The following is a 17,006-nucleotide window of genomic DNA, read 5'->3' as shown; positions in this document are numbered from 1 at the left end:
TCCCCGGCCCTGCCCGGCCACCCTGCACCATGCAGCAGGAGCCCCTTGGGTGCCGAGGCCGGCCGGCGAGGTGAGGTGAGCGCTGGTTTCTGGGGGCTGTGTCCGCGAGCCACTTGGAAGCTGCTCGCTGCAGGTGGGGTCAGTGCAGGAACAGCCTTTATTAAAGCAAAATAACCTACAAAAATATAGATCCAGCCTGTGCCCCAGGCCTGATCTGGCGAAGGAGGAACAAGGCCCGTGCCCAGGGCAAGGGGACTGGCTCAGCCACACAGAGCCCTCGGCCCCAGGACCCAAATCTTTGGGCCAAGCCTGCTCCCGGCCCCCAGTTTCGCTCTCGCCCTCCTCCGTGCGAGCGCGTGCTCCCAGGGGAAGAGCTTTCCCTACCAGCAGCTGCCCCAGTCCCGTCCTGGGCCCGTGGAGCAGAGGCTGTCCCCTGCCAAGGGTCTTGAGGGGCAGTGCAGCTCCGTGCTGAGCCGCTCCTGCGTGTGTGTGTGCAGCCACCGTGGCGATGCCAGCCGCGGCCGGGCAGCTCGGAGGGGTGCTAAAGGTGGGCACAGCAGAGCCGAGCCCCGCTGGCACGCGTGGGGGAGGCCGTGGGACCCTCCCGTTCCCCCCACACGCAGGGCCCTCACTGCTCCTGCGTGCCCCAGGAGATGTAGTCGGGGCGCGTGGCCGCGTGGTACTCGTCGATCAGCTGCTGCACGATCTCCCGGGAGTTGTCCAGCTCGTCGAAGTTGTCCTTGAAGATGTCCTCCTTGCGGAACTGCTCCAGGAAGGCCTCCCGCTTGCGCAGCTTGTCGTACTGCCGGCACGTCCGCTCAAACAGCTGGAGAAAGGCAGCAGCGAGGGGGTCAGGAGGGCCCCGGGTCCCCGGGGAGCCCGTGCGCAGAGACACCAGGACGGGGCCCTCAGCCTCCCCCGGCTGCTGCTCGACCAGCTCCTGCCCCCGGCCAATGCTCGCCCCCAGCTCGTGCTTCTGGGGCTGCTTTAGCCCAGGAAGAAAGGAATCGAGCTCCTGGGAGAGCAGCACCAGGGACGGGGACCTACAAGGAAGGGTGGGAGCCCAGGCTGGAGCTGAACCCCGCCGTGCTGCAGGAGGGAACTGGCCCCCACCCTGCACCTGCGGGCCCTGATGGGGCTTTGGGGAAGGCCAAGAGGAGGGATGGATGTGCCTGGAAGGGGAAAAGCTCAGCTCCAGGGGGCTGGTGCTGCCCCTGGTGCAGGGGGAACTCACCGAGGAGATGTTGGTGTGGTTTGCCATCATCAGCCCGCTGACGCGGTGTGCAGAGGGCAGGTAGGGGGACTTGCGGGACAGAGCCACCTGGATGCTGGCGGGCCCCCAGGGGATGAAGTTGGCCAGCTTTCGCTCCCGGATCCGCTGCAGGCTCTTGTGAACCTGGTGGGAGGAGAGCAGCAAGGGGGAGAAAAGCGCTGGGCAAAGCAGCCCCAGGAGCTGCTCCTGGCAGGATGCGTGACCTCAGAAAGGATTTCAGCAAACAGCGGGGACAAACGGCCCTCCTGGGAAGCCAGGGCCCACGCAGGAGCAACCTGGAGCCAGTTCTCAGGCTCGCTGAGGGATCCCCAGGCGGGAAGGTGGTGGCTGTGCCCTTCTCACACCACTCCCATGAGTGCCTGGAACAGCTGGGATGGTTTATCCCCGATGGTTTATCCCCGCCGGGAGCTCACCTGCGTGGGATCCACCTCCCCCTGGATGATGTTGAGGATGGCGATGTAGCAGTGGTTGGTCTGCCTGTCTCGCCCCGTGGACACCATCACGTTTTTCGGCTGCAGCAACCTCCTCATCACATCCAGAACCGTGGTTTTCCTCACGCTGGCCACCTGCAAAGGGCAGTCGGGGTCAGAGGCAGCGGGCGGGCTGCTCCCTCGCCCTCCCGCTGCCCCGCACACGCACGCAAGGAGCAGGGGGCAGCTGGAGGGGAGAAGCCCTCGCCCCGGGGGGATGGAGCCACGTGCAAAGCCGCATGCAGGGTGGGCAAATCCCAACGTCACACCGCAGGCACGGCCAGGCTGAGAGCTGGAGCAGCAGCCAAGGCTCCACCGAGGGAGCTGAGCTCCTCCAGCAGCACAGCAGGGGCCGAGGGGTGAAGCTCAGCCGAGCTCAGAGCACCGGGGCCACGTTTTGTGTTGCTGCCATCAACCTGTCCTGCCCTGCTGCCACGACGAGGAGCAGGGCTGGAGGAGAGGACGGGGTCGTTCCCCACTGCAGCCCACACCCCATCGCTCTGCAGTGAGCCCGTGGGTGCTGTCAGCTTTTGCCTGCACAGCTGCAGCCCTCACGGGGGGTGCCAGCACCCAAAGGTGCGTGCCCGCGGCGAGGACAGCTCGGCGGTGTGGCAGCCCAGGCCCCCTCCGAGCTGCCGGCTGAACCCCTCCCCACACTCCTCCTCCCTGGGAGGACAGATCACACGCTCGATACCCTTTTCAGAGCCAGCAGTTTTTCAGATTTGCTTCTCTGAGTAACATCCTGAGGAAATGCACACAACGAGAGGAGAACAGCAGCTGTTAGCCCCGAGCAGAACTGAGACGCGGCCAACGCAGGTGAGTGTCTCAAAACAAAACAGCCCCGGCCTCCCCTGCAGCCAGGGGGGCACGGGCTGGGGCCAAGCTGGAGGTGAGAGGCAGCATTTGATGCAGCCGAGGGGCAACCATCCCTTCGGGGTAGGGGCTGACACCTGGAGACCACGCTCAGCCTCGGCGTGACACCGACCACCGGTGGCCTGAGCTGGTGGCTCACTGCGGCGACGGGCCTGGCAGGCAGAGCTCGCTCTGATCGTTTCTAAGGCTGCCTTTTGCCAAATCAAACACTGTCGGCTCTCCCAAAGCTGCCACCGCCGACCTGAGGCGTGCAGGAGGCAGCCCAGCACACGCACAGCTGCGAGTGGCGTCACGCTCGGGCTGTCGGGCGAGGCGAGGTGGCTGCACGCGGCTTAGGACCGAGCATTTACAGCTCCCACCACGGCTCTGGGGCTGAGGGATGGAATCAGGCGAGCGTGGCAGCTCCTGCTGCCCTTGGGGAACGGGAGGAACCCCCAGCAGGCTGCTTTAGGGACCGGGCTGCCTTACCGACTGGTCCGTAGTGAGCGGCGTGTAGCCCGTCATCAGGAAGTGCAGGCGCGGGGTGGGGATGAGCGAGGCGATCAGCCCGATGAGGTCGTTGTTCATGTAGCCGGGGTACCTGAGCGTGGTGGTGCTGGCAGACATGATGGTGGAAACCTTTTTTGGGGGAGAGGAGCGGGTCACCGCGTGGCCACGGAGCGTGTTCCAAGCACAGCAGGGCAGAAGGAGGCCGGGGTGCCCCAGGAATCTGCCCCGAGGAAGGGCAGGGGGCTCTCGTTCCCGGCTCCAGGCTGCCCACGCTGAGCCCGGGGAGCTCAAACCCAATTAAAACCACCGGGAAAGCCCCGTGCCAGCTCCTCCGGAGAGAAGAGAAGGAGGTTCTCACCAGCTGGTTGATCTGAGAGAAGGAGGGATTCTGAATGTGCAGCCGGTCTGTGGCGATGCGATTCAAGGCTGTGTTGTCCAGAACCACCTGCAGGAGGGGACAAAAAAAAAAAAAAAAAAAAAGAAAAAAGCAAAAAAAAAAGCTCCGTGAAGCTTAAGGGAGGCACCCAGAGGAAAAGGCAGCCCCGGCCACGTGTCTGAGGGCACCGGATCCCGCAGCCTGGCCCAGCGCAGGCCCCGAGCGCCGCAGCCCGGCCGAGCCCTCCCGCGGCAGGTGGCAGACACTGGAAACCACGGAGCTGACTCATTCGTGGAGCGTAACTGACACTGTCAATGGGAGCTCTTCCCTCCGCCTTGGCCACGCTCCCCAGCGCTCTCCCGAAGAGCACAGCCCCTGGGCCAGCAGCTCACGGCAGCTTCAGCCTCGGCAGCTCCGCCGGAGCCTCCCCTGCCCTGCTCCCGGCGGGGATGAGCTGGGAGGGACGAGGTTGGGAGCTGAGGGAGGGTGAGGGCTGAAGGCGCTGCGTGGTTGGGGGCTGTGGGTGCTGGAAGCAACGCTGGAACGGAGCTGGAGTGGCAGGGTGCAGGGGAAGCACAGCCAGCCCCTCGCTGCCACGGGGAAAACCTGCTGGATCCCAGGGGCAGGGCAGGACGGCTCGGCAGGGGTCAGAGCGGAGTCCTCGTGCCCTGAAGCACAAAATCCTCCAGGTTGGAGGTGCTGGGGACCCCCCCTTACCACGCAGTCAGCGTTCTGAGTCAGCCTCTTCAGGGTCAGCAGGGAGTTGTACGGCTGCACCACCACGTCGCTCATCTCGTCCTGGTTCGGGAAAACCGAGTAGGTCTCCACCAGCTTCTTGGGATACCTGGGGAGAAAGCCCAGCCCTCGGAAGGGTTAACAGGGCCAAGGCAGCACGCTCCCCTCCCACCAGCTCCCTTTGCAGTCTCCAGGGCTCAGGACAAGCAGTGAGTCACCGGCGCTGCGTGCCAGAGTCGGCTCCCAGGGAGGGAATTTGTCCCAGCAGTGCCTACCCCAGCAGCACGGGAGCAGGCTGCCAGACGGAGCTACAGGCGAGGCTGAGCCATCCGCAGGCTGATCCAGCAGCTGCCTGCCGGCCTTTTCAAGAGGCTGCAAGCTCCGACAGGCGGGGACGGCAGCTCCAAGCCCACAGTTAGAGCCTCCCACCCCTCCCCGGCGCACTCAGGGTGGCAGAAGGCAGCTGCCTGCTGAGAGGGGCCGAGGGAAGGCAGCGCTGGGACAGCTCGAGCCCAGCTCCGGAGCCTCTGTAGTCCCCAGGCGTATCAGGAGCCGTCCCTTCCCCGGGCTGTTTGCCAGGGATTGCACAAGCCAGTGTTTGGGTGGGGGCGGTGGCTGGGGCTCTGAGTCAGCTCTCTCCAGCTCTCAGCTCTGGCTGGGTGCCCGGGCATGGGCCAGGCTCTGCTGCGGTGCGGGAAGGGGCTGGGGCCGAGCACTCACCTGTCATTCAGCCTCTCCAGGAGGTAGGAGCCCAGCCCCGAGCCCGTCCCGCCGGCGATGGAGTGGCAAAGCACAAAGCCCTGCGAGGAAGCAGAAGGAGGCGCGGGTCAGCCCCGAGAGCAGGGCAGAGGGTGAGAACCTCCCCTGCGTGGCCAGGGCTGCAGAGAGGGAGCCGAAGGCAGGCAGAGCTCAGCCCTGGCTCCCCCAGATCGCACGCTCCTCGTGCCACTTCTGCCAGGGGGGGAGGAATCTGCTTCTCTGCACACACCACGAGGTACGACCGCTGCTCGGGAGCCTCCTGGATTCCTCCCAGCCCAAACCAGACTTCAGGACAGCTCAGATGTCACCTTCAGCACCCAGGTGCTCGTATAAAATGGACGAGGACCTTCTCAGCCCTTTCGCTGGGCAAGCCTTCCAGGGTCTCTGAAGCCAAACTCCCTCTACCTAACTTCAGGGCAGCTCCCCCCCGCCTTGCTGCAGGTCCCACAACCTGCTCTTGGAGCTGCCAGCTTGTTTTTCAAGCCGCATTTTCCCTCTCTCTGTTGCCATGTGACAGCCTGACACAAACACCAGCGAGCCGTGCCTGTCCCCACGCAGAAACTGGGTTTACACGACGGTAGCCAAGGTCCTGCCAGAGGCAGGCAGCAAAGCGGCCTGAAAGCTGTCTCCGAGCTCTTGGTGTCCCTGGTGCCCCTTCAATCCAGCTAGAGAGAGCACGGAGAGCCACGGGATGGGGGTGGAAAGGAAAAAGCATGATAATGAGAGAGAAAACTCCTCCTGCAGACTGCATCCTGTGGAAGCAGCATTGGGGGCAGAAAAACGCCCCACTGAGGTAAAATGATTTCTGGGGAAGCCTGGTCAATGTAGTAATGACAGAAAAGACCTCGCTGCCCCAGCTCCCCTCCCTCCTCGCTGTCTGCTCAGCACCTCAGCAAGGGCTGAGCCTGACCTCGTAAAACATCAGCCTGGCTCTTAAAACACCAGGCAGGGCAACCGCTGCCAAAATCCTCGATTTACTTACTTCCAAACTGTCGCTCCCATCAGCCTCTCTGTCTATTATGTCAAAGATATCTTCGTGGATTTTTTCTCCCTGCAAAAGAGACCAGAACGGGATGGGTTTATTCCCCACCAAGTCTGACTGGCGAGGCGGTCCTGCAGTCCTGCACCCAGGGTGCCCCAGATCATCAGTCCTAAGTCCCTGCTGAGCCACGTGGTGCTCTGCAGGAGCTGCTGGCCTGATGTAAAGCCTCGTGCCTCAATGTCCGACCTGCGCTCGCACACGGGGGCACCAGAGCCTGATACCTGCGAGAAGCCACTGGCCCAGTTGTTCCCAGCTCCACCACCATGCTCGGACAGGTAGATGTTTTCTGGGTTGTAGAGGTTGGCGTAAGGGGAGTTGAGGATGGAGTGGATGACTCGGGGCTCCAGGTCCAGCAGCACGGCTCGCGGGATGTAGTGCTCGTCATCTGCCTTTAACGAGGAGCAGCGAGATCAGGACGCAGCCGCGGCTCAGTGCGGCTTCTGACTGCGGGGAAACTGCAACCGAGCGTGCCACCCCCTGGCCGCAGGAGAGCACAGCACAGCCCGCGTCTGACGGAGGAGAGGAGGGCGAGAAACTCGTTACGTCCGTACAGCACGGAGCCTCTCCACGTGCCTCACAGCGTCCCCTGAGCGCAGAGGGCCGGCTCTCCCCCAGCAGTTAGGTGCTGCCTCCCCACCACATCCCCTGCAGCACCCGGAGCAGGGCCGGGAGGGCTGGCAGCGGGCGGGCAGCGGGAGCGGGGCTCAGGCTGCCGCTGGGGTTTGCACGGGGGCCGAGGCTGCGAGGCTGACCCCAACGGGGGGCTGCTGAGGAGAGAGATGGAGCAGCCGGGAAGGCTCTGGGGGCGTTCCTTGGGGCAAGGGGCAGCCCCCAGCACCCGTGGGTGCAGCCCCCAGCCCTGCAGCACCCACGGGTGCAGCGCCCGTGCCATGCTCCTGCGGGTACCTGGTAGAAGAAGACGTCCTTGCGGTCGGTGCCCTCGGTGGCGAACTCCTCCACGATGCCCTCGGGGCTGATGCCGTGCTCGGCGCAGAGCTGCTTCCAGAACTCGAAGCCGACTGCGGGCAGAGGGGGGGGATAGGGTCAGTGGGGGGGGGGGTGGATAGGGAGACCCCCTGCAGGCCCCGCCCCTTCACCAAGCCCCGCCCCCAGCCACCATCAGGCTCCACCCCCTTCACTCCCAGGTCCCCTGTGGCCACGCCCCTCTGTAGGCCACGCCCCCATCTCCAAAGCCCCGCCCCCTCCCAGCAAACCCCGCCTCCACCCCTACAGCCCCACCCCCAGCAGGCCCCGCCCGCGACACCCTGAAGCCCCGCCCGCCATCAGGCCACGCCCCCTTCACACACCACGCCCCCAAACACAGCCCCCCGCCCCTCCTCAAGCCCCGCCCCCTCCCTAAGCCCCGCCCCCTCCCTCACAGCGGCCCAGCCCCGCCCGGGGCCCGCTCTCCCGCTCCTCCCCGCCCCGGCCCGGCCCCGCCGCCGCCCCCCCGCCCCTCCGCTCACTCTGGTTGCCGCACTGGCCCAGCTGCAGCGTGATGATCTCCCGCGGCATGGCGCCCGCCGCTGCGCTGCGCTGCGCTCCCCTCCCGCCTCCCCGCCGCCGCCGCCGCCGCCGCCTCCTCCCGCCCGCCGCCCGCCGCCACGGGCACTGCGCCTGCGCGCCGCGCACTTCCGCCCCACCGCCCCCTCCCCTCCCGCGGCGCCCCGGCAACGCGCGTGCGCGCCGCCCGGCTGCCTCCACCGCGCCTGCGCCAAGATGGCGGCGCCCAGTGCGGCGCCGGCCCCTTCGCCCTGGCGGCCGCCATGTTGGCGGCGGCCGGATGTTGATGCCGTGAGGGAGCCATGGCGGCGCGGCCCGGCGGGGCCGGCGAGCGGCGGCGGCGGGTGGAGGAGCTGAGCGCGGCGCTGCGGGGCCGCCTGGGGCCCTACGAGCCGCTGCTGGGAGCCCTGCAGGCAGCGCTCGTGTGGGAGCGGCCGGGCCGCAGCGCCCTGTGGTGGGTGGCGGCGCACGGCCTCTTCTGGTGAGCGCCCCCCGGGGAGCGGAGGGGACGGGGACGGGGACGGGCAGGGCCGCACCGGGCTGAGGAGGCTCCGGGGGGGAGGGTCCGGGCCCTGCTGGGCACTGACGGGACCGGGAGAGCCTAGGGGGGGGGAGCTGAGGTGATTTGGTGCGTGTGGGGCCTGGCAGCGAGCCCTGGGGGGGGTGGGGTGGGGTGGGGTGGGGTCCCCGGGCAGGGCCCCAAAACCCCGGGCATTGCCTCCAAAACCCTGGGCAGGGCCCCGAAACCACGGGCTTTGCCCCTGAAACCCCGGGCAGGGCCCCTGAACCCCGGGTAGGGCCACAAAACCCTGTGTAGAGCCCCCAAAACCTCAGGAATTCCCCCTAAAACCCCCAGCAGAGCCCCTCGGTGCTGTAGGGGTTTTGCTCTGTGCCCCCCGTTCCTGCCCCTCGCGGGGTTTGCTGAGCGCTGCCTTCTCCTCAGAGCCCTTCCCGGTCACGCTTTGGGGTTTGGGCTGCAGGCCGAGCTGCTGGGCGAGCAGTTTGACTTGGTGACCTGTTGCTGCGTCCAACAAGCGCTGGAAGCGCTGAGCTCTGCTTTAGCTTTGTCCCTCTCATAACAGCATCAAACCAGGCAGCAGGAACTGAGCTGGTGGGTGAACAGCAGGGGAAGGGCAGGAGGTTCTGCTCGCCTCTGGCCGGTGAGCTGTAAACGAGGGTGGTTGTGCTAGAAATGACACAAACAGATACTATAAAACCTTCTCAAGGCGGCTGCGAGATAAGCTCCTGGCCCAGGCAGTGCAGGCAGGCTGAATGCTGACTGATTACTGCTTGCTTTCTGTTCTCTTGCTGTAGCTGTAACCAGGTTTTGAGGGTGGTTTGTGCCTCCTTTCGTCTGTGTCAGGCAGATCGTGCTGGTTATTTATCTGTTTGTTTCCTCCCTGTAGGTTCTTTGCTCTGACTTCTCTTCGATTGGTGTTCCTGGTTGCGTTTACTCTTATTGTAGTAGTTTGTATAGATAAGTGGAAGAACAAAATCTGGCCTGAAATTGGAGGTAAGTTGCAACGTTTAAGTTAATATCAGAACGTTAAGTACTGTTTTTAGATCTAGAGTGTGCAGCGTTTGGAGTTCAAGAGGTAAAAACCAGGGCTTTTTTCTGGTGTGAATCCAGAAGCAGGCAAGAATGCTGTAGGCACGTTCTTCCTGGAGTTGCTCTGGGAAGCCGTAACCCCTGTAAATAATAAGAGGTTTTTCTGCCAGTGTCTCGTAACCTTCTGAGTTTCCCTTCCATTCTGCTTTGTAGAGACTTGAGATCTTTTAGCACGTCATGAAGTAGCCTGCTTGTTTGTGACGCTTCTGCTTGTGGGATGTCACCCCAGGCTCTTGTTCGCCCGTCAGGTGTGGTTTTATGGCGTGTTGGAATATTCACCAGTTGGGGCTTCTGTCATCTCTGTCTAATTTTAGTGAAGCACAAATTGTCCTTGAGTTACAAGGAAATGATCTCCGCAACTTGTGTTGTACAGAATATTCTGCTAAGAGAAGAACTCTAGAATAAAGAGAGCATTTCACTAAATGGTAATGTTTGAAACAGCTGGTGTGTGAGAGTTAGGGCAGGTTTTGAAGCAGTGATTCATCTTCTAAGCATTCAGTACAGGAGCAAGAAATTAAAATTTCAAAAATCCAATATAAAAGCAAGCGTTTATGGAATACGTCTGGATTTCTCCTCGGATTTGGTAATAAATCAGCTTCAAGGTTTAAGACAGAGATGAGTCCCAGCCTTGCCTACAAAGTAGAAAATTCATTAAAAGGAGAGGCATCTTAACAGCTGTTAATTAAATTACTCTTAAGCTTTCAGGGAACAAAGCAGCTCTTTTTCTCATTTGTAATATTAGTGTGCTCATGAATAATACCAATCCGAGCAGGATTTTGTTGCTTTTGCACGGTCAGATGACCTTTGAAGCAGTGCATGTGGTTTCCATGCTCCCAGAGAGAGTTCTGTAACTAATGAGCAGGTTTTACCCCAGCTTTTGTGCCTCAGCCTGTGTTCTGGGTAGTTCTTTGGAAGACATTAAAGCTTCGCTCGGTTCCTGCCATCAGCTTTCTGCAGGCTTTATAACCAAAGTGTTCTTACTGGTGAGGGAAGTGGGAAGAGTTACCTGCCCGGCTCCTGCATAACCTTGATTTAAACTCGTCAGGAGAACTGACACATCCCTGGCTCACTTTTCAAGCCCTGGTCTGGGTGAAAAAATATCAAAAGGCGTAAATCCGATGGCTCCGAATAAGCAAACTGTTTGTCCTTCACCTTCTGGGTGTGTGCAGGGGAAGGGAGGGAGATAAAAGTGGACCTTTTTTTTTTGCAAATACCTCTTATTGCAACCAGAGCCTTCCAGATGCTGTCCAACGAGTGTGAGGAGCAGCAAGGAGGCTCTCTTGCAGTCTTGTACCGTCACTGTACAAATTCAGAATGTGTTAGGGAGTGATGCGTCTCTGGTTCTTAACAGTTAATGTCTTTTCCAGGCACCTCCCAACTCATTAAAGCTTTACTTAAACCCCAAGAGCTAAGCATTCTTATGGCAAATTCCTTGCAACTAATGTCGTGTCTGTTCTTAATATTTTAGTGGCAAGACCTGGCGACTTAGACAATGAGAGGTAGGAAACTAATTGAATCCTCTGCTCTTTGGTGCTTTGCTGTGATCCCGTGTAATTGGTACCTGCACGTGCTTGGAATGTTGGCTTCCTAGAGAGGAAGGAAGGGGAGCAGGGAGCTGCTTAATGCAGTGAGGATGGAGCCCTCCGTCGTGCTGTTGTGACAGGTTTTTGACTTGCCCAAGCCATTATGTTATATTTAATCTCTGCCTTCAGACTGCCTGGCAGTTAATGCTTGCTTGAGTGTTGTAAAACTTCCACCGCCACTTCCACTTGCACCCCCGGGTTGGAGGTGCTGCCTGAAAACCAATTCCTTTTGTGTGGGTCTCCAGTAGTAGGAAAACAACCGGGGCTTTTGTTGGAAAGAAAGAAATCTTCTGAGACTAGATCTGGAACGTTTTAAAGAGGCATTTCCCAGAAGCTGTTCCTGCATAGTTCTGACCTGACTGCAGCTTTAATAACAGTGGGTTGAGAAATGTTTGGGTGTTGCCTTCCTAATAACACCTTCCTCTCTCTGGGCACACCTTTCTGCCTGCTTGTGCTGCCCGGCCACGCTTGGATGCTCAGCTCTTGATTAAATCACTTGAGCTGTTGCCAGAGAAGTTTGTTTGTTTACTGCAAGAGGCCCAAATACAAAAGGAATTGCTGTTCCTAAGCTTCAGGTTCCTGTGACCAGCAGTTAAGAAGCACTAATAGAACCTGCCAAAGATAATACCTCCCAAGTAACAGAATCTATTAAGTAATAAGGTACAAGGCTGCCTGGAAGCCTCATGCTGAATTTTTGGGGGTTGCTGTTGACCAAATCGATGCAGAGAAAGCAAATGGCTTCACTTGATTTGCTTCTGCCATGCCCCTTCCCTTCCAGTAGCGTGGAAGCTCTAGTCTAAGACAACAAGAGGCTGAGTGACTCACATCACTGCTCCTTAGCTGCTGTGGGAGAACGGAGACGCCTGCAGAAGGGGATGCAGAGCGCTGCTCTTGGCAAGGCGCTGCTCTGAGAGGCAGACTGAGGCTCCTCTCGAGAGCTGAGCAGCTGGGTGAGAGGAGAAAGTGGTGTGGTGACAAGCGCTTGTCACAAGGGATGTCTGCACTGAATCTGATGCAGTAATTAATGTCTGTTGCTGATTTTTTTTCCATTCACTGCAGCTGGGGATATGTCCACCCTCGGCTGCTCGGGGTGCCCGAACTTTGTCACCATTTGGCTGAAGGATGGGTGACCTGGACCAACTTCTTCAATAATCTCTTCGTTTTCAAGAGGCAAAGCCCTGGCAAGGTGAGAATGTGCAGGCGTTAGCAGATGGCATGGTTGTCCAGCCTCTGCTGGTATCCTTTTGTGATGGCATCCAGCGCTGGCTGAACGCGTTCCAAACAGGGGAGGTTACCATGGGAAGTCTCCCAGCTTGGCATGGCTGTGAAGTGGTGCAGAGGGATAGAAAGCACAGGCAGAATAATCATGTGGAGGAGGGAGGAGAAAACAAGCGTTGGCACGTTGATTGCATTAGTGAGGTGGCAATAGAGCTGCTCCTTCTGTAGCTTTCTAGTTTTTTAAGTGTCTGTCAAATGCATCACCGCCAGTGGATTTTAGCAGGCAGAGAAAGTGTCAATTTTTTGTGTTGCTCTTGTTTTTGAGGCTTACGCAAAGAGGAACCTGTAACTGCATTTGTGTTCTTCACTGTGAAAGAGTTCTCTCTCTTTCAGTCTCTTCCTCGCTTTTAGCATACCTGCTTTGGGAAGCTCCCTATAATCCAAAGCAAGAAACTTTGCTGTGCTGCCTGTGGCTGTGAAGGCAGACACTTCCTGAATCTGTTCTAGTCCTGGAATGGGGTAGCGCTAGGAAGGCTTGGCTGTTGTTAAATTACAACTTTAGCTAGAATTCTGCAGGGAGCAAGATGGTCAAGAAGTGAGTGATTCCATTGCTTAACCCTGGAAACTCACCGTCTCCCATGTCTTCAGTTTTGCCTTCTAGTCTGTGGAGTTTTTACTTTCCTGGCTGTTCTGGGCCGGTATATCCCTGGACTCCTGCTCTCATACTTGCTGTGTAAGTAGAAGATCCCTATGCCAAATACAGACTTGAAAATGAAAAAGGGATAGAAACGAGTAGGATCTGATTGTCTGAGGAGTCAGGCTCTGCTCCAAAGAGAGCAGCAACCGTTCCTGCTCCAAAGGAAGGGTCATGTTAATGGCTTTAAAATTTAAAGTAATGTGTTCTGCCTAGAATGTGGTGGTTCCTGTCCAGGGCTCTAAGGTCTCTGGTGCGGACACAACCTGTCTGAGTGGTTAGTAACGATGGATCTGAGCACTGAAAGGTCGGCCTCTCCGTTTTGTTACCTTGGCAGAGGTGATTGCACCAACTCTAAAGCAGCATCACCTTCAGTGCCCAGATCTTGCATTCTGGATGTGTGTGACACTGCATCACAACACGGGCAAGCTGTTTGCCAGGTAGCACACCGTGCAAACTTCTCATCAGCCTTCCCTCTTCCCTCAGTGCTCTTCGTCCTGCTGTGGCCCCTGGCTGTCTACCACAGGCTGGGGCACCGCATGTACCTGAAGCTGGAGCCAGCTCTGCAGCGGCTGGATTTCAGTGTCCGAGGCTACATGATATCAAAGCAGCGGGAGAAGCAGCGTAAGTTTCTAGAGGGTGTTTCTGGCCCTTCAGACACTGATACTTCGTACCCGAACCCATCTGTAAACCAAGCCTCTGCTCGTGGAGTGGGACAGCCCTGCACGTCTCGCGTGGCAGTCACTCCAGTTCCCTTGGCAAATACTTGCAAGTACTTTGGGGACGAAACGAGGCAGCTCTGCCACCACAGGAGTCTGCCAGGGAGTGCGTGGTGTGAGCTCTTCATAGTGCTGAGCTGCGTCAGTTCTCAGCTGTCAGAACCATGTGTTCTGGGCTGCAGTTGTACCGAGTCCTTCCTCTTTTCAGTGCGAGGTTGCTGCTAAGCATGTTCATCTCAGCAAAAGATCTGCAGCAGCCCAAGTCAGAAATGATCCCATTGCTCTGTTGAGGAACCAAATATGCTGTGTTATGTCCAAGCCTGCCAATTATTTTTTTTTCTTGGTGTAAGATCTCTGTCCTAACAGCAATAATAAGCTTTGACTCTGGTTTCTGACAGTGCGTCACCGATCCCTTAATCAGGAGGGCACGGATGATGGGAGTGACAGTGAAGAGGAGCTTGCTGCTTTCTGTCCCAAGGTAGTGAACTGTACATGAACGTACTGGGTACTGTGGGTGTCCAGAACTGCTTGTACCAGCTCCTAGGCTAGGCAGTAACATGTGAAACGAGCCTCAGATACCAGCCTGCCATGAGGACTGGGTTTAACTGGCAGCCACTGGATGATGGCAGAGGAATTAGCTTTCCAGTATTTAATATTTTTCTAATATATCTCCTGTTTCAAAGCTGGATGACTCCGTGGTTGCCAAGGAACTAACCATCTCTGACTCGGAGCATTCAGATGCTGAGGTTTCCTACACTGAGAACGGGATGTTTAACCTCTCAAGGGGCCAGACTCCATTGACAGAGGGATCAGAAGGTGAGAGGAAAGTGGCAGCTCCTCAGAGGTGTGGAATGCTGAGCAGGCACCGGTGCGACAGGTTGGAGGGAGGCCGTGCGTTCCCTTCTGTCCCTGAGGTCTGGCTGTTTGATGTCTGTTGCTGGCCAAGATGAGATGAAACTACCTGTTTTTTCAGCGCAGAGCTTCCTTCTTAATTCCTGTGGTGCTTTGGTGGAGCAATTTCAGCTGCTCTTCAAAGGCAGATCCAGCTCTGCCAGTCCTTGACCGCAGGGATGTGTGTTGCAGCACAGCCTCTGTCACCGTGACCGGCCTGTCCCTCTGGTCATGTCATTATAGTGTAGGCACAACCGGCTCGTCCTGTCCAAGACCCTTCTGTACCCTCTGCTTATCTGCTGACTGAGCAAGAGGGTAGTTTCCTCTCGTTCAGCACCTGCATTCCTTGAGAGTGAGCTGGGAGGTAAGCAGGCACCCAGAATAGCTATGTGAGGGGGAGATTAAAGACAGCGTGATGCGGAGGTGATAGGAGACCGTCTGTCTTGGTGAGGTAATGGCCCAGATTTTGAGTGCTGTGCTGTTCTTGCCTTCAGGGTGTTTGGTATGTGCTGTGTATTTAAAATACTCTCTCCTCTTCTAGACCTGGATGGTCACAGTGACCCGGAAGAATCTTTTGCCAGGGATCTCCCTGACTTCCCTTCCATCAACCCAGAAGCGACTGGCCTAGATGATGAAGATGACACCAGCATTGGGATCCCAAGTCTGGCTTACCGCCCGCAAGGAACGGAAGAGTTGCACTTCCCTTATTACCAGGAAGAAGCCGGCGCGCTGCCATCTGTACAGAATCTCACTAACAACATAGCTGGGTTTGTCACCAGGGGGATGATCCAGCTTGCGCTGTCGGGAGCCGCTCAGCCGGGCTCTTCGCACAGCGACAATCCCCAGAGAGGTGCAAAGACTTACCTCAGAACGGCCAGCTCGGACTTGGACACTGACGCGGAAGGGGATGACTTTGAACTGCTGGATCAGTCTGAGCTGAACCAGCTGGATCCTGCTGGCTCACGGGGCCAGTAAGCAATCACATCACCTCCTTTCTGGTTTTCTGACGTGCGTCGTGGAGGGGAATCCTGGAAGGAAGAAGCGTTGCACAGTTATCTAGATTGTCTCCCGTGTGAGTACGAGTGATACGACAACCAGTCCTGGCTGGGAGCGCCGCTGGGAGCTGTGACTCTGTAGCCTCGCTTGGATTTTAAAATAAACCACCCTGGTAATTCGTAGGGAAAAGGTGTTGATGTGATGGCTCCACAATCACCCATGCGTTGCCCTGCATTGTCTGCCAGGATGCTGCTTGCTCCAAATTTCCTCACCTAAGACAATAAATCTGGTGTCTGCAGCCAAGAGACCACAAATCAGACTGAATTAGCGTCACTGAGAACAATCTGGAAGCCGACCTTCCGGGGCTGATACACAACAAGGTGAATGGGACTGGTTTCCCCTCAGACTTAGTGTCTAGGACTTAATGCTGTTCTGTCTTTAAGACAACCCTTTCCTGCTCCTCAAATGTGCACAGAAATCCCGATTCTTCTCTCCCAGCAATATCCAGCTCTGGGTAGAAACGAACACCTTGCTCCCCTTGTGGACGTGGTGGTGTACGGCCACAACTGTTTGTACTTGTAATGACCACTCATCTCCAGCTCAAGCTTTCTAGTGATGCTATTTTGTAAGAGACATAATGGCAATAAGACATCTACTGTGATGACTAGAGTCCTGCAAAGAACATCAACGTGTGGCAGCTGTTCTTGTGTTGCTTTCTTAAAATACCGGACTAACAATTTACTAAAAACCCCCTGTGTTATCCCCAAACACATCCGGCATGGACAGTAGCAATACTACATTTCCCCTGACACTGCCTCTTAGGGAACAACTAGGGAGAGGTTTTCTGGAGGAGGGAAGAAGCGGAGCTGGCCTGCTCAGCCACTTTTGTTCTGGGCCTCTTTCACAGCTTTGTATAGCTTAGAACCTGCCAGTAGGAATCGAACAGAGGACGCCAGCTCCATCCGCAAGGGACTGAAGAGCTTTTACCTGCTGTGGGCACTTAAACAAACCAGCAACCCATAGGGGAGAGACGTGTAAGCTGGATGGCCTGAGCCTTCCAGCCCTTTCCGAGTCACTGAGCTTTCCCATTGCTTTTTCTAAGCCATAAAAACTGATACAGATCACATTTGTGCAGCAAACAACTTACCTCTTCAGGGAAACTCCCGTGTATGTGCTTCTTTTTGTCTAAATCTGCTTGCCTGAAAGTGTTGGCCGTACAGATGCTTAGACTGTCTTGAATTAAGGAGGCATGGGTAAGGTGGGGGCTTTATTAATTTTATACTAGCCTAAATCTTTGGTTTGGCCTTGCAAGGACAAGCTGTCACCTGATAAAATGTCAGCCTACTTTGGGATCTGAAGTAAAGAGCCTGTCACAAACCTCTAGGATTGCTGGGTGATACCAAACCACCGAGTCTGTGTATTACACGTGCACTCAACAGTTTAAAATCCAGTTCTTGTTTCATCTTGGAATCAATCCCCAGAGCTCCCTGGGAGCCACTCGCCCCCTGGCTGCTCCCCAGCCTCCTCTCATCCCTTGGCTGGGCTGGGGCCGGTGCCTGGCAGCGTTGGTGTCAGCTCCGTCACCTCCTCCTCAGCCCTTGGCTTCTTTTTCTTTGCCTCAGGAGCTGCTACAAGAGCAGCGTTGCCGGGTGCCCCTGATTTCTGGGGAGCGGTAGCAGAAGAAGCCCTGCAGGGGCCATTTTTGGGGTTCTTTGGGGGGATTTTTCATTTTTGTGGGGCTGTTTCGGGGGTGGTATCCACCTGGTGGGGATCTTT

The 17,006-nt window shown here is 57.6% G+C and overlaps 2 protein-coding genes across 2 annotated transcripts; one reads left to right on the top strand and one right to left on the bottom strand.

The window, feature by feature from the left end:
• Positions 1–138: 138 nt before the first annotated feature.
• TUBG1 (tubulin gamma 1) lies at positions 139–7,556 on the bottom strand. Its single transcript, XM_032202953.1, has 11 exons — positions 7,484–7,556; positions 6,924–7,036; positions 6,239–6,406; positions 5,958–6,026; positions 4,937–5,016; positions 4,199–4,325; positions 3,464–3,550; positions 3,085–3,234; positions 1,687–1,839; positions 1,235–1,396; positions 139–826 (listed from the first exon to the last, which is right to left on the bottom strand). The coding sequence occupies exons 1-11, from the start codon at positions 7,530–7,532 to the stop codon at positions 629–631; spliced, it is 1,356 nt and encodes a 451-aa protein (XP_032058844.1). The 5' UTR covers positions 7,533–7,556; the 3' UTR covers positions 139–628.
• Positions 7,557–7,804: 248 nt separating this feature from the next.
• Positions 7,805–16,607, top strand: RETREG3 (reticulophagy regulator family member 3). The gene is made up of 9 exons (XM_032202891.1): positions 7,805–8,001; positions 8,927–9,033; positions 10,598–10,628; positions 11,772–11,898; positions 12,579–12,663; positions 13,111–13,248; positions 13,742–13,821; positions 14,027–14,159; positions 14,776–16,607. The coding sequence occupies exons 1-9, from the start codon at positions 7,823–7,825 to the stop codon at positions 15,207–15,209; spliced, it is 1,314 nt and encodes a 437-aa protein (XP_032058782.1). The 5' UTR covers positions 7,805–7,822; the 3' UTR covers positions 15,210–16,607.
• Positions 16,608–17,006: the final 399 nt, after the last annotated feature.

This window comes from Aythya fuligula, chromosome 24, assembly GCF_009819795.1.
Source record: "Aythya fuligula isolate bAytFul2 chromosome 24, bAytFul2.pri, whole genome shotgun sequence".
Taxonomy (NCBI): Eukaryota; Metazoa; Chordata; class Aves; order Anseriformes; family Anatidae; genus Aythya; species Aythya fuligula.
The sequence above is the reverse complement of the archived record's forward strand: the minus strand, read 5'-3'. Positions and strand labels throughout refer to the sequence as shown.

Excerpts from the sequence above, each read along its gene's own strand:
- TUBG1 (XM_032202953.1), bottom strand. The coding sequence starts at position 7,532 with ATGCCGCGGGAGATCATCACGCTGCAGCTGGGCCAGTGCGGCAACCAG. Across the intron at positions 6,027-6,238 it reads GGGCCAGTGGCTTCTCGCAG|GGAGAAAAAATCCACGAAGA; the intron begins GTATCAGGCTCT and ends TCTCTTTTGCAG. Across the intron at positions 827-1,234 it reads ACCACACCAACATCTCCTCG|CTGTTTGAGCGGACGTGCCG; the intron begins GTGAGTTCCCCC and ends GCCTTTCTCCAG.
- RETREG3 (XM_032202891.1), top strand. The coding sequence starts at position 7,823 with ATGGCGGCGCGGCCCGGCGGGGCCGGCGAGCGGCGGCGGCGGGTGGAG. Across the intron at positions 10,629-11,771 it reads GGCGACTTAGACAATGAGAG|CTGGGGATATGTCCACCCTC; the intron begins GTAGGAAACTAA and ends CATTCACTGCAG. Across the intron at positions 13,822-14,026 it reads TTGCTGCTTTCTGTCCCAAG|CTGGATGACTCCGTGGTTGC; the intron begins GTAGTGAACTGT and ends CCTGTTTCAAAG.